This window comes from Eucyclogobius newberryi, unplaced genomic scaffold (genome assembly GCF_026437365.1).
Source record: "Eucyclogobius newberryi isolate DKJ021-1_F unplaced genomic scaffold, fEucNew1.0.hap1 SCAF_4, whole genome shotgun sequence".
In the NCBI taxonomy this organism is placed as follows: domain Eukaryota; kingdom Metazoa; phylum Chordata; class Actinopteri; order Gobiiformes; family Gobiidae; genus Eucyclogobius; species Eucyclogobius newberryi.
This window is the reverse complement of record NW_027316056.1, coordinates 1,826,142-1,840,257: the sequence shown is the minus strand read 5'-3', so window position 1 is coordinate 1,840,257 and position 14,116 is coordinate 1,826,142. Positions and strand designations below refer to the sequence as shown.

At 44.2% G+C, this 14,116-nt stretch overlaps 1 protein-coding gene across 1 annotated transcript in view; it reads right to left on the bottom strand.

Moving 5' to 3' along the window:
• Positions 1-2,904: 2,904 nt before the first annotated feature.
• The window catches only part of LOC140377306 (piezo-type mechanosensitive ion channel component 2-like), a 196,398-nt gene continuing 185,186 nt past the window's right edge, over positions 2,905-14,116 (bottom strand). Inside the window, exons 54-55 of the mRNA XM_072462675.1 lie at positions 3,751-3,892; positions 2,905-3,071 (exon numbers count right to left, since the gene is read on the bottom strand). Coding sequence (XP_072318776.1) covers positions 2,970-3,071; positions 3,751-3,892 — 244 coding nt within the window. The 3' untranslated portion in view covers positions 2,905-2,969. The remainder of the gene's footprint in view (positions 3,072-3,750; positions 3,893-14,116) is intronic.

The window sequence follows — 14,116 nt, the reverse complement described above, 5'->3', positions numbered from 1 at the left end:
AACTGTGAAGAGATAGCTTTTGTTTTTGCATAGTGCGACTGTCGCGTAGAACGCATTTGTGTCGTGGTGTCCGCTCCTCTGTTATTAGCACACCTCGCTGCAGCGACACTCAATTCGGTGCCTTTGTGGCTCGAAGCCGTGGTTATCTGCAAATTCCTCTCATTTGAGTGTAGGTATGTCGGGCCGAGTAACTCGCCAGTTCAGCTGCGGTTATATGATCCCAAGTGGCTTTTGTTTTTGTACCATAGCAGATTTAAATTGAGTTTCTTTTTGACTTATGTAGGTTGTTTTATCATTGTTCATTGTTTTATGTTGCACTGAATCACCAAAGCAAGTTCCTATGTTTGTGAATTCTGTTCATTGACAATGGCCATAAACCTTTTCTGATTCTGGTGTGTATTTTCATTGTTCCTCTTGTTAGGGACAGTGGTTATGTATATAGGTTACTGTGCAGACGAAAATACAGATCCACCTTTTGAGAAAGACACTGCATCACTGCAGCCGCTGCACCGATCCACCTGTCGACCTCACGCTCCATCCTTCCCTCACTCGTGAACAAGACCCGAGATACTTGAACTCCTCCACTTGGGGCAAGGACTCCCCACCCACCTGGAGAGGGCAAGACACCTTTTTCCTGTCAAGAACCATGGCCTCGGATTTGGAGCTGATTCTCATCCCAGCCGCTTCACACTCGGCTGCAAACCGTCCCAGTGCAGCTGCAGGTCCGGGTTTGATGGAGCCATCAGGACAACATCATCTGTTAACAGCAGAGATGAGACCTAATCCTGGTCCTGGACCACCTCCGCTCCACCGTGGGACCCGCTGCAGTTTGCATGTCGGCCTGGCATCGGAGTGGAGGACGCCGTCATCTCCCTGCTGCACCGCTCTCTCTCTCACCTGGAGAAGCCTGGCAGCTCTGTGAGGATCCTGTTCTTCGATCTCTCCAGCGCCTTCAACACCATCAGCTCCTGAGGAGTACGACCTGCAGAGTGGATCCTGGACTACCTCGACCCCAGTTTGTGAAAGCCCGGGACTGTGTGTCTGACACTCGGACCTGCAGTGTGGGGGCGCCCCAGGGCACTCTCCTTGCGCTCTTTCTCTTCACCCTTTACACTGCAGAACTCAGACACGACACGGACAGCTGTGTCCTGCAGAAGTTCTCTGACGACTCTGCCATCATCGGACTCATCACGGACGACGATGATACGGAGTACAGGGGACTTGAGCAGGACTTTGTGGACTGGTGTCAGCGGAACCACCTCCTCATCAACGCGGGGAAGACCAAAGAGATGCCACTCCACTGCCCCCTCACCAGTGAACATCCAGGGAAGGGACATTGAGAGAGTGGATACAAGTACCTGGTGTTCATCTGAACCACAAACTGGACTGGACTCATAACACAGACGCACTGTACAGGAAGAGCCAGAGTCGGCTCTACCTCCTGAGGAGACTCAGGTCTTTTGGAGTGACAGGGCCACTCCTGAAGACCTTCTACGACTCTGTGGTGGCATCAGCTCCTGTAGGTGTGGTCTGCTGGAGCAGCAGCATCACAGAGAGGGAGAGGAAGAGGCTGGACAGAGTCATCAAGAAGTCCAGCTCCGTCCTGGGCTGTGCTCTGGACTCGGTGCAGGAGGTGGGGGACAGAAGGGTCCTGGCTAGATTCACATCTATGCTTGACCATGAGTGTCACCCCCTGCAGGACACTCTGTCACCTGCAGGACACTCTGTCCCCTGCAGGACACTCTGTCCACTCTGGAGAGCAGCTTCAGTGAGAGACTGATCCACCCTCGCTGTGTGAAGGAAAGGTTTCGCAGGTCTTTCCTTCCTGCTGCTGTCAGACTTTATAACAAACACTGTTAGTCCTGAACACTCGCAATACTGACCTAACCATGTGCAATTACTGTCGTGATCACATGTAATGGTATTTATTTTTTTATTTATTTTTATCTTTATTATTTTTCCCCTCCATCCCTTGTTGGGAAATGGGAGGTTTTGTTTATAAGAGATCTTCTATTGAGAGTGTTTTTCAAACTTCCTATAAGTGATCTGTTCTTTTCTTCTGTATCTACCTGCGTTGCAACACTGAAATTTCCCCATGTGGGACAATAAAGGATTATCTTATCTTATAATCTTTAACCGTCAAAATGCAGCAGTATATGGTTATATGTCCTCATTGAATAGAAACTGACACAAAGTTCACATGTGTATTTTCTTTTATTTTCCTTTTAGACAATCGTGAACACATTCAATCGCCCTAAATGATAGATTTTAAACTTGCAACTGACTGTGCATATATTATGCATTCTTGTGACTTTAAAGATGTTTTCAGTCACCTTGGATAAGCGTTTCACATTTTCTAACTTCTCTAACAATTTGTACATTTGGAAAACAAAAAACTAAAACTCTGTTTCCAATGAGGTCTTTTGGCATTGGAGCGCCCTCAAGCAGTGCGAATGAACAATGAAAAACTGAATAAATGAAGCCCTTACGTGAACGCTGTTATGTGTTGTTCTAAACACAATTTGACTGCTGAACGAGTCCAGTGATGGTTTATAGACTCAAAGAACACATATTATGCAAAATAGACTTTTTTGAGCTTTTAACCACGTTGTAACATTGCTAGTTTGATGAATTCTGTTGAATAATTCCTCTTCCAATGAGCCTCAACAGACCCTTTTCCAGTTTTATGATGTCATAAGTAGAGTCTGGAGATCTTCTGTGGTATTTTTTTTTTTCAATTTAAGACTTGTTCTGAGCATTTCTGTCTCTAATTGTGTTCATTACATCTACAGTATGTGCTTATGAGCATGTGACAAGCTAGGTTTGTTTATTTCTTCTATGTAAATCCCTCTGCTGCCAGTAAATCCTGAAGTGGGAAACGCCTGACCCATCCAGAGGGCTGTTGTTTTCACACTTTGCTAATCAAATTGTTTCTTCTTAATGGCCGAATTATTGTAGAAAGTTTGCAGTCATCGGCGTGTCCATTTGATCAGAGTCTCTGGAGATCGATACAGGAAGATAAGTTTAGCGTAGAGCTCCTCCTCCAGCTCCAGCTCGCCAGTTTCCCGCACCTTCAACACAACAGCATGATTCAAAACTTGCTTTTTTAATTTAAATATAATTTATACCTCTATATTTAAGATTTTTTACCTATTCACCTGCAGGGGCTTGCCTTAAAGAGGATATATTATAATATCACCTTTTATGAGTTTTTAACCCAGTTAGGAAAGTGTTTCTACATCATTAGTTTAATTAAAGTTGTATTTTAATTGATTCCTGCATGTTTGAGAAATCCTGTATTGTCCAGTGCTTCACCCACCACCCCATCCCCGCCCGCATCACTCTTAGTTGTGATTTATTGAAAAATGACTGTGTATCATGTATGCAATATTTCCAAAACATTAAAAAAGAAAAAAACTGAAGACCGAAGATCGAGTGACACATTTATGGTTCTAAAATGTCACATGGTCACTTTTGAAAATTACAAAAAAAACACCCAGAAAAATGAGAATCTGCTGCTTGTTACAGTGAAACATAACTATGAAGAGGTATGGCTTATCAGTTCTGTAGTTTTGAACAGGAAGTCAATGAACCTGTTTTTATAATGAAGTCATTTTAGGTTTACAATGAATAAAATGTAAAATTATGATCTTCTTACGTTACAGTTTAATAATAAATAACCTAATAAAAAGCATGACATCTCTCTCTTTTTAATCTATAACTAAAATCTGTTCTCAGTCCATTTCTTACCAGGAAGATGTCAGTGCACAGCTTAAGGATGCGGTCAACACAGGGAAGCTCCTCAAACATGATAGAGTGGCTGATTCCTGAGAAGAACTCGCGCACAAACTTCCCGATGACCAGCACCACAGAGGCATACAGGCCCATGATCCTGCAGGAGACACACACACAGTCAGGGGCCCACACCAGTATAAATCAGTCAGTACGTACATAAATCCAATACCGCAAGGACATTGCGGCAACGTGCAACACGTTTCTCTCAATATTTCACATGTATTACAAGTTAAAAGCAACATAACATGTGAGGAGAAGCATCCTGACTAAAGTTTGAGTCTAAAGTGTTGTCTGGACTCCGCAGGATCTGTCCACAGTCCTGTGATTCAGTACTCTGTCTGCACTCAAGCTCCCCAAAAGTATAGTGACCATCTAGGGATGAGCCCCGGGCGCAAAGCAGCAGTTTAAGACGCTCCTCTGTCGCTGAACTCTCGCCCGTTCTGTCACATGTGAAGTGTTCAGATTCAAGACAGCTAGAGACTGTGTGTGTCCCTCGTGTCCCTCGTGTTCCTCGTACAAATAATGCCAAAAAGTCACATCTCATAAAAATATTTCAGGCGTCAGACCAAATAACTTAAGGAAAATAACAATCACAAATGACACAAATATACAAATGAATAAACACGTAAAATGTGGACTGCTAAACATTAGAGCAATTTCCTCCAAATCGCTCTTATTTAATGAATTAATTAGTGACTATAACATAGATCTTCTAGCTCTAACTGAAACGTGGCTTCAACAAGACGACTACGTCAGACTAAATGAGTCCACCCCACCCACCCATGTTAACCCCACCCACCCATGTTAACCCCACCCACCCATGTTAACCCCACCCACCCATGTTAACTTTCAGACTGCCAGGAGCACAGGCCGAGGTGGTGGTGTGGCAGTGATCTCACACTCAAGCCGACTTATGAGCCCTAAAACTAACAATGCATTTCACTCATTTGAAAGCCTTATGCTGTCAATCACATGTCCAAATATGAAAAACCAAAAAGGAGTTTTGTTCATAGTTATCTACCGACCTCCTGGTCCCTATTCAGAGTTTTTAACAGAGTTTTCTGACTTTATATCAAACTTAGTGTTAGCCTGGGATAAAATAGTTATAGCTGGAGACTTTAATATCCACGTGAACATGAGTGATGACGCTCTCTGTACTGCCTTCAGCGCCTTGTTAGACAGCATTGGTTTCACTCAGAATGTAAATAAACCGACTCACACTCACAAGAACACTCTGGATCTTGTCCTAACGTATGGAACAGAGATTAGTGACCTCATTGTCCTCCCTCAAAACCCTATATTGTCAGATCATTTCCTAATTACCTTTCAGTTTATTCTTAAAGATCATCCAGTCCCACAAAATAAAGTTATAATGAAAAGGACAATATCTGAAAAATCTATCTCAAAATTCAAAGAAATAATAGAGCCAATATTCAGTGACATGTCATGTGATCCTGCTGAGAACAGCTTTAGTCCCAGTTTAAGTGATCAATGTGTCGACTTGACCATGAATTCTCTGAAGTCTGCTCTTGACGTTGTCGCGCCGTTAAAACAGAAGGTCATTAGGCCAAAGCGCGCCTCCCCATGGTACAACCAAGAACTGCGTTCACATAAACAAAGAGTTAGAAAGTTAGAGGGATTATTTCATCGCTCTCACACCGAAGAATCCCTAAAAGCATGGAAAAGTTGCCTGCTGTCCTATAAGCAGGCTCTGTGTGAGGCCCAAACCAGATATTATTCAAATCTAATAGAAGTCAACAAAAGTAACACTAAATTCCTTTTCAGCACTGTAGCTAGTCTAACAAACTGTCACAGCAGTAGAGCCCTCAATCCCAGCTTCTCTCAGCTCTGATGATTTCCTCCTATTTTTTAACAATAAAATAAAAACAATCAGAGATAAATTAGATGAAATTACCCCCGCTATTAGCCCTGAACTAGCCCAAGCTGTAAATCTAACGTCCCATATAAATCCAGCTGTAAACCTAGAAAGGTTCACAGCTGTTGATCAAGCAGAGATAACTTCAGCCATTATGTCCTCTAAAAGCTCAACTTGTGTCCTAGACCCCATTCCAAGCAGACTCCTCAAAGACATTCTCCCCCTAAATAGAATAGAATAGACCCTATTCTTAATATAATAAATACTTCACTCGAAAGTGGCTATGTTCCACAGTCCTTCAAACATGCAGTCATTAAACCTCTTCTGAAAAAGCCTAATCTAGATCCCGACCTATTGGTAAACTACAGACCTATTTCAAATCTTCCCTTCGTCTCTAAAATCCTTGAAAAAGTTGTAGTAAAACAGCTTTGTCGCCACCTACAGGACAATAACTTATTTGAAGTTTTCCAGTCAGGGTTCAGAGCCCACCACAGCACTGAAACTGCACTAGTTAAAGTCACAAATGATTTGTTATTAGCCGCTGACGATGGACTGGTCTCAATCCTGGTTCTGTTGGACCTCAGCGCAGCGTTTGACCATCGACCACAACATTCTACTGCAGAGGTTAGAATGTGATGTAGGTGTTGGAGGAACAGCCCTCAGCTGGTTTAAATCCTATTTATCTGATAGGTTCCAATTTGTTAATGTAAACCAGAGCTCCTCACCATGCTCTAAAGTAATTTACGGTGTGCCACAGGGTTCGGTACTCGGTCCAATTCTGTTTACTCTTTATATGCTGCCATTAGGCAACATTATCAGAAAGCATGGCTATAACTTCCACTGCTATGCAGACGACACTCAGCTGTATTTATCAATGAAACCTGATCAGAGCGATCAAGTAGACAGACTTAGTACTTGTGTGAAGGAGATAAAAACCTGGATGACACTAAACTACCTGCTTCTTAACCCTGAAAAAACCGAGGTCATTGTGCTTGGCCCTAAGCATCTACGAGACAATCTATCTGAGCAGATAGTCGCACTGGACAATGTCAGTGTTGCCTCCAGTTCTACTGTAAGAAACCTTGGAGTCTTATTTGACCAGGAGCTCTCATTTAAAGCTCATATAAATCAAGCTTGTAAAACAGCCTATTTCCATTTGCGCAACATCGCCAAAATCAGAAGAATCCTGCCTAAAAGTGATGCCGAAAAACTTATCCATGCATTTGTAACAACTAGATTAGACTACTGTAACTCCCTGCTTGCAGCGTGTCCTAAAAGCTCCATAAAAAGCTTTCAACTGGTTCAAAATGCAGCAGCAAGATTACTAACAGGAACAAAAAGAAGAGAGCACATTACACCAGTGCTGAAGTCTCTTCACTGGCTCCCCGTCGAGTCTAGAATCAAATTCAAAATTCTACTCTTGACCTACAAAGCCATAAATGACATGGCCCCATCCTACCTCAAAGATGCTATTGTACCATATCATCCAAACAGAGCTCTTCGCTCTCAGAATGCTGGCCTTCTGGCGGTGCCAAGAGTCTCTAAAAGTACTGTAGGAGGTAGAGCGTTTAGCTACCAAGCTCCTGTGTTATGGAATCAGCTCCCGACCCATGTTAAATATGCTGACACAGTCTCTTCATTTAAGTCCAGGCTTAAAACGTTCCTCTTCGAAATCGCTTATGGTCAGACTAGTTAGGAACAGAAAGATAAACCCACAGCTTTAGCTACGCTGCCCTAGGAGTAACTATGCTGGGGGAAGTATGACAGCTTGAGCTCTGTCCTCTTCTTCTGACTACTTATGCTATCAAACAATATTTATTTTTTTGATTCCACTTGCAAACTGTTCACCGCCTTCTTTTTCTTTCTCTCACTCCTGAGGACCTGTGGACCCAGATGCCCCTCCCCTGGTGAAGTGGTCCCTGCCCTGTGTGGACGGTCCCTCATCTGCCTGAAGAGTGGGTCCAGCTCGGCCCTGACGGTCCCTCATCTGCCTGAAGAGTGGGTCCAGTTCGCCTCAGTCGATCCCTCATCTGCCTGAAGAGTGGGTCCAGTTCGCCTCAGTCGGTCCCTCATCTGCCTGAAGAGTGGGTCCAGCTCGCCTCCGATGGTCCCTCATCTGCCTGAAGAGTGGGTCCAGCTCCAGTCTCCCTCGCGTCCGTCTGTGAGAGTCGGATCTCTCCTTCACTGGAACTCCTCCAGGTTTCTACGCTTTTTTCCCAAAGAGGTTTTTTTTGTAGTTTTTCCTGGCCGAGAAGGAGAGTCTAAGGACAGAGGACCCTGGGACATCGTCCCTCGCCACCACAGACATTGTCTAACTTCATCGCCACCACAGACATTGTTGATTCATTTCTCCCTGTGGCCCTCAGAGGCAACTGTTGTTGTGATTTTGGGCCTTACAAAAATAAATTGATTTGATTTGATTATACATCTGGGCTGCACTCTTATGACCCGCATCCTCTTTGAAGCGCAAAGGGAGGCAGCAGAGGGCAGAATTTACTTGTGAGAGTAGACTACAAGTAAAAGCCTATTACTTATTATATTAGGGCATTTGTATTAATTCATCTAAAATCTCCTAGATTGCAGGAAAGGATTTGTGCTGGATGAGGACCCCAAGACCTGCCTGCATTACACTGTGTTCCGAATTCTTACGCAAATAATATATTTTTCTGATTTATCCAAATAGTCAATATAAATGACATGTCATCCAAATGTTTAAGTCATTAAACTTTAGAGTACAATTTGAATATTATAACATAATTACAACAGAATTCTTTCAAAAATAAAAACTTACAGTTCACTAAATTATTATGCACAACAGAGTAGAAATCAAAAGCTTTTTCAATCCAAACATCTGAACAGGTCCATTTACATTTGAACATAGGAGCCCTTATATGACAGGAGCTTCATAATTCTTGCATCCACTGAACTTGTGAGTTTGTGGAGAGTTTCTGCTATAATTTCTTACAGGAAGTCAGAATATCCTCCCAGAGCTACTGTTTGGATGTGACCTGCCTCCTGCCCTCAGAGATTTTTGGCTTGAGGAGGCTCCAAAGGTTCTCAATAGGTTTGAGGTCAAGGGAGGATGGGGGCCACACCATGAGATTCTCTTCTTTTATGTCCATAGAGAGAGACTGTAGAGAACCAGAAGGGCGTATCCCGGTGGCTCTGAGAGAGAGGCTCTGGGGAATGAATGTGTGTATCGGGGCGAGCGTGAGGCCATTGGCAAAGTTTGTGCTCGGAGCGTGTGGCTGCTGCTGAGGGTCGGGGCGAGCGTGTGGCTGCTGCCGAGGGTCGGGGCAAGTGCGTGAATGCTGCCGAGGGTCGGGGCGAGCATGTGGCTGCTGCCGTGGGTCGGGGCAAGTGCGTGAATGTTGCCGTGGGTCGGGGCGAGTGCGTGGGTCGGTAAGTTTGTACTTGGAGTGAATCCAATCCATCTGCTGCTCCAATCCGCTCCAATCCAATGGAGTGGATTGGAGCAGCGAGGCGTGGCATGGGTTGGAGTAGTATGCTAGCATGAGTCGGCGTAATGGTAATGATGAATAGGATGAGGGGTGAGAGAGAGCATGAGCGTGGAATAGCCCAAGGACGATGTGTGAGAACATAGTAAGATGAGGTAGCGTGAAAAGCAAGAGCTTGGAAAAAATGAGACTAAAGGTAGTATTCAAATGTGAAGATGAGAACCTGCCGGAATGCAATAAATAGAATTTCCAAAGATCCCTGCGGCTATAGCATGTGGCGGCGAAGCCAGACAGCTGAATGTGACGTGATAGTAATTTAGTGAAAGCATAAACTGTGAGCCTACAAGGTGTGAAGGTTGCATGAGAAAAGAAAAGGAAGCTGAGAGTTCACATGAGAAGAGTAGGAACAACTGGTTGGGGGAAAAAGTGCGAAAAGATAGAATAGCTTAAGCCAGAATGATAATGAATGGTAAAGAGCCAGCGCGTTGAAGATGGTACATGATAGGTACATGGGTATTTGAGGGGTAGCGTCGAGGCCCTGTGGTTAGAGCCTGTCCTGTGTCATATTTGCTAGTAGCGAAGCTACACGCGTACTTGTATGACTAGAGTTACGTTAGGTAACTTGGCTGTAGCTGTAGGTTGTAGCTGTAGGTTGTAGCATTAGGCTGTAGCATTAGGATGTAGCAGTAGGTACAGAGGAGGGAAGTGAAGTCCATGATGAGGAATAATCTGACCGAGAGAAGACTGTTGTAGCCTAATGACTGCCCTCTGGGGGGGGGCAAGCAATGGCACGTCTTGCTTGTTGGGTAGCTATGCATTTATCAGTCTGTCCTGTCGAAGTTTAGTCTATACAGACTGCGACAGGCGAGGATCGTTCTCAAGTTCTTTATTTGGAAAAACAGGTAAAACAGTAGCATGTTGTTCGTCTTGCAGCTGAGATCCAAGTCTCCACAAGATTTAGCTGTATTTTATATCGCTGTTGCTTGGTTCTGATAAAATGGCCTGACGTTTGCTATGACGCCCGCTTCAAGATTGTTTAGACTAGTCCACAGATGATCAGAAAATGCATAGAAAGTTCATTGTGACCCATATGCAGTAAGATCGACTCAAGAGTGACTCATGATAAATAGGACACAGACATGACAACAATTCCCCATTTTGATCACATCCACATGTGATCACACTAAAGAGGCGCCAGACGCAACCTCACAAAGTAACAGAACGTAAACCCCCCAAAAACTAAAACCCAAATTAAATCATTATATAATCAAGCAAATCCTTAAAATAACTCATTTAGTAAAAATCGGTGTGAGACAAGGAGCATCCCCAGTTAGTGTGAACACATGGTGGGATATAGTAATCAGATTAGTCAGATTCTGGAAAAGTATAGGAGTCTTGTCACTATCAGAGTTAGATTTGTGTTTGAGTAATAGCGTGTGTAATCAGGGTCAAAAGATAAGCAGGTTGTCTAGTAAGAGCAGATGCAATCAAGCGTTCTATACGTGATCTAAGACAGCACAGCATCCAATCATAATCAATATACAGGCAATAACAATAATATTGGTGAAAAACAGAAACAGTGCCAGCCCAAGGCCCAAAGATGTGGTATAACCAGGGAGACCACAAGGGGCAAGGGTGGTGGTAGATGGTTCTGGCTTGACATGGGTTGGCTCATATTCATCATTTGAGGTCTTTGAAATTGGCCAGGTTGGTTTGGGGCCATTTGGTGTTGACCTCTTTGTGTTTGCCCTATGGGGCAGTCTCGAGCCCAATGTCCAGTTCCAAAGCAGTTCAAGCACTGATGAGGAGTCACGCTGAACCTGTTTTGTCCTCTTCCAGCTCCTGCCCCACGTCCTCTTCCATGAGAGAATGTGTTACGTTCACGTCCTTGATTGTAGATGATACTGAAGTAGGTGTGTTGTTCTTTGGTCCTGTGGCGGATGGGACGGCCTGTGGTTGTGTCATAGTGGGTTGTACTCAGGGCCGGCCCAAGCCTTCAGGGGGCCCTAAGCGAAAACATTTTTGGGGGCCCCTCACCACGTCATCAGAATCGGTTTTATTGCCATTGTCAGTGAACAATTCACATATGGGAACTTTCTTCAACGCAAACAAAGTGCACCAAAACTCCAGGGCATCCGTTTGTCAGTTAGTTTATTCTCAGCACCTCACAAGCTCAAATATTGCTAACTTAAATCCCACAATGCAACTTGGTATTCCGCTGACATCACCTCTACTCCCTGTACAAATAACACACGTCCCAGATATGTTTTGGGGTGTATTTGTGGGCGTTAAGGGTCTACAGCCACATTAGCACATTAGTTTAAATTAATGAACAGGGGGGTCTGGGGGGCCCTCCCCCAGAAATGTTCAGACCTTTTTTGGGTCTTCTGCTGCATTTTAATGTGGTCCAGCCGGCTAAAGTAAGAGTCAAATGTTGAGGTTGTAATGCTATAAAATGATGATGTGATGAAACTGTGCCAGGAGAAAATGACTAAAGCCAGTTATTAATACATTAGTGTACTTAATTACTCAATACAATATTGGCTATGAAAAATAATTATGGTCAAATTGATTCATTTTAACTGAAAATGTAAAAGTAATAGTTATCTTTAATTATTTATCTTTTACAGCTCCCAACTGTTCCTTCTTGCCAAAGTGACAAAACAAGTTATATTCAATTAAACAAATGGCATAAGCATTGCTTGATTAACAATTAACACTGATAAAACAAACATGTTATTCCCAGAGAATGAACAGAACGAGAAGTGAAGGTCCAAACCTCGCTCTAGTGAAGAGACTGCGTTTCTGCAACTTTGACACTTTTATATAAAAATATATAGTATTATTCTATAACAGACGTAATCATAATATGTCTGGTTATTTTTCACTATCAATTTATTATAATGTATAACAAATAGTCTAATGATGCTTTTTAAATAAATTGAAATGTTTTATTGCTCTATTAAAAGTGAATTACAATATAAATGTTTGTTCTGATCAGAACATCACACACTGGACTCCTGCATGAAACAATGCTGCGATGTGATTGGCTGATGGACCTTACGTGCATAAACCTTTACGTACAATGCTGCGATGTGATTGGCTGATGGACCTTACGTGCATAAACCTTTACGTACAATGCTGCGATGTGATTGGCTGATGGACCTTACGTGCATAAACCTTTACGTACAATGCTGCGATGTGATTGGCTGATGGACCTTACGTGCATAAACCTTTACGTACAATGCTGCGATGTGATTGGCTGATGGACCTTACGTGCATAAACCTTTACGTTCCTCTCATTCCACGTTAAGAAGTCAAAGTCAAACAGACATCACGAGTCATGATTGATCTCACACATGGTGATGTGAGAGAGAGGGACGCAAACTCAAACCTGCTCATCTCTAACTGAGGCTGCACAGGGGCCCGGGACAGGGGCCCGGGACAGGGGCCCGGGACAGGGGCCCGGGACAGGGGCCCGGGACAGGGGCCCGGGACAGGGGCCCGGGACAGGGGCCGCACACTGTTCACTCCAAAGTCTCACATCAGAGGTTCTGGACGAGACGACGCTCGTCCGGACCGGATCTCCGCCTCTTAGTGACCCGGGCCATAGACGCCCCTCACCGGCCTCACCTGCAGCTGACACTACGGGGCTGGTGTAAATGTTAAGCTTATTATCTTTCATTCACACATATTGTGCGCGGGGCAGAGCTCTCGTCGCCTCCAGCCTGAGCGAACTAACGTGACAGAATCGTGTTGTTTCAAACAGCAGCATTAACCGTCTCTTTGTAAGAGAAGTTCAATACCTGGAGAGTGTTGTTGAGTTTGCAGTTTCTTTACATCGTCAAGAAGTTTCTTCTTTCGTTTTTCGGCACCAGGAGATATATTCTTCTGGACATGAGGACCACGTTCTGTTGTGTTTATGTTTTGCTCTCGTTCTGCTCGCGCACAATGAAGTTGACCAATCAGCGCAGGTTTGGTTGTCTTGGTTGCCAGATTGTCATTACAAATAAATGCGGTTTGTACCATATATGTTACAGCTGTGTGCGCTGCCGCGCCAGCAGCGCTACTACACTAGTGGTGCGCGCTGCGCTTGCACTTCGCATTAGACGGTTTGCCAGATTGGGGGCCCTCTTAACGCCTCGGGGCCCTATTCGCTTATAGGCTGGGCCGGCCCTGGTTGTACTTGTCCCATGACCATTTTAATCGCCATAGCAATCTGTTGGGCACTGTCTGACACTGGATTCTCTTCTGTTGCCACAGTCATTACCTTGGCAGACTTATTTTGCTTCTTTTTATCATTCACCTCTTCTTGGAGCTTGAAAACTCTTTTTCTGTCTTTGAGTAAAGACCAACAACATCAGCCAAATGATCCTGGACCCCTTTAGGTAGTCCTTTCACCAGAGTAGAAAAGAACATGAGAGTGTTGCCAGTACCAGGTTGTATGGGCTCTCCAGTTGCATCATGGAACTGTGCTTTAGCTCTTTGCTTATATGTAAAGTAGTCTTCATCATGTTTCATTTCCAGAGCCAACAGACCGTCAGGAAGGCAGGTGCAGTCAGGTGCAGTCAGGAAGGCAGGTGGGATACATTCCTTTAAGTACCTGAGTTAACTGAGGCTTTATGGTGTAAATGATGTGGATGCTCTAACTGGAGCATGAATCTGTTTGAATACTTCAGAACGGATCCTGGCCGCCGTATTCTCATCTGTGGCTCTTATAAGAATTGCAGACACATCTCCCCAGCAAAGTGTTTCTCCTGCTGTATTCATGGTCAATGCTCTGAGGAAGGCCGGCGCACCTTGTGTCAGTTCGGGCAGTTTTAACATCAGCCCTTCTAGATCTTTCAGTGCGAATGGTTGGTACACTTCTTGGTTACTTGCAGTCATTCGGAGAGATGCAATAAGTGGAGGAGCCTCTTCAGTGCTAGAAACCTCATCATCTTCTTCCTTGGTATCCTTGTGTACGTGGAGCGGGTGAAGTTCTCCA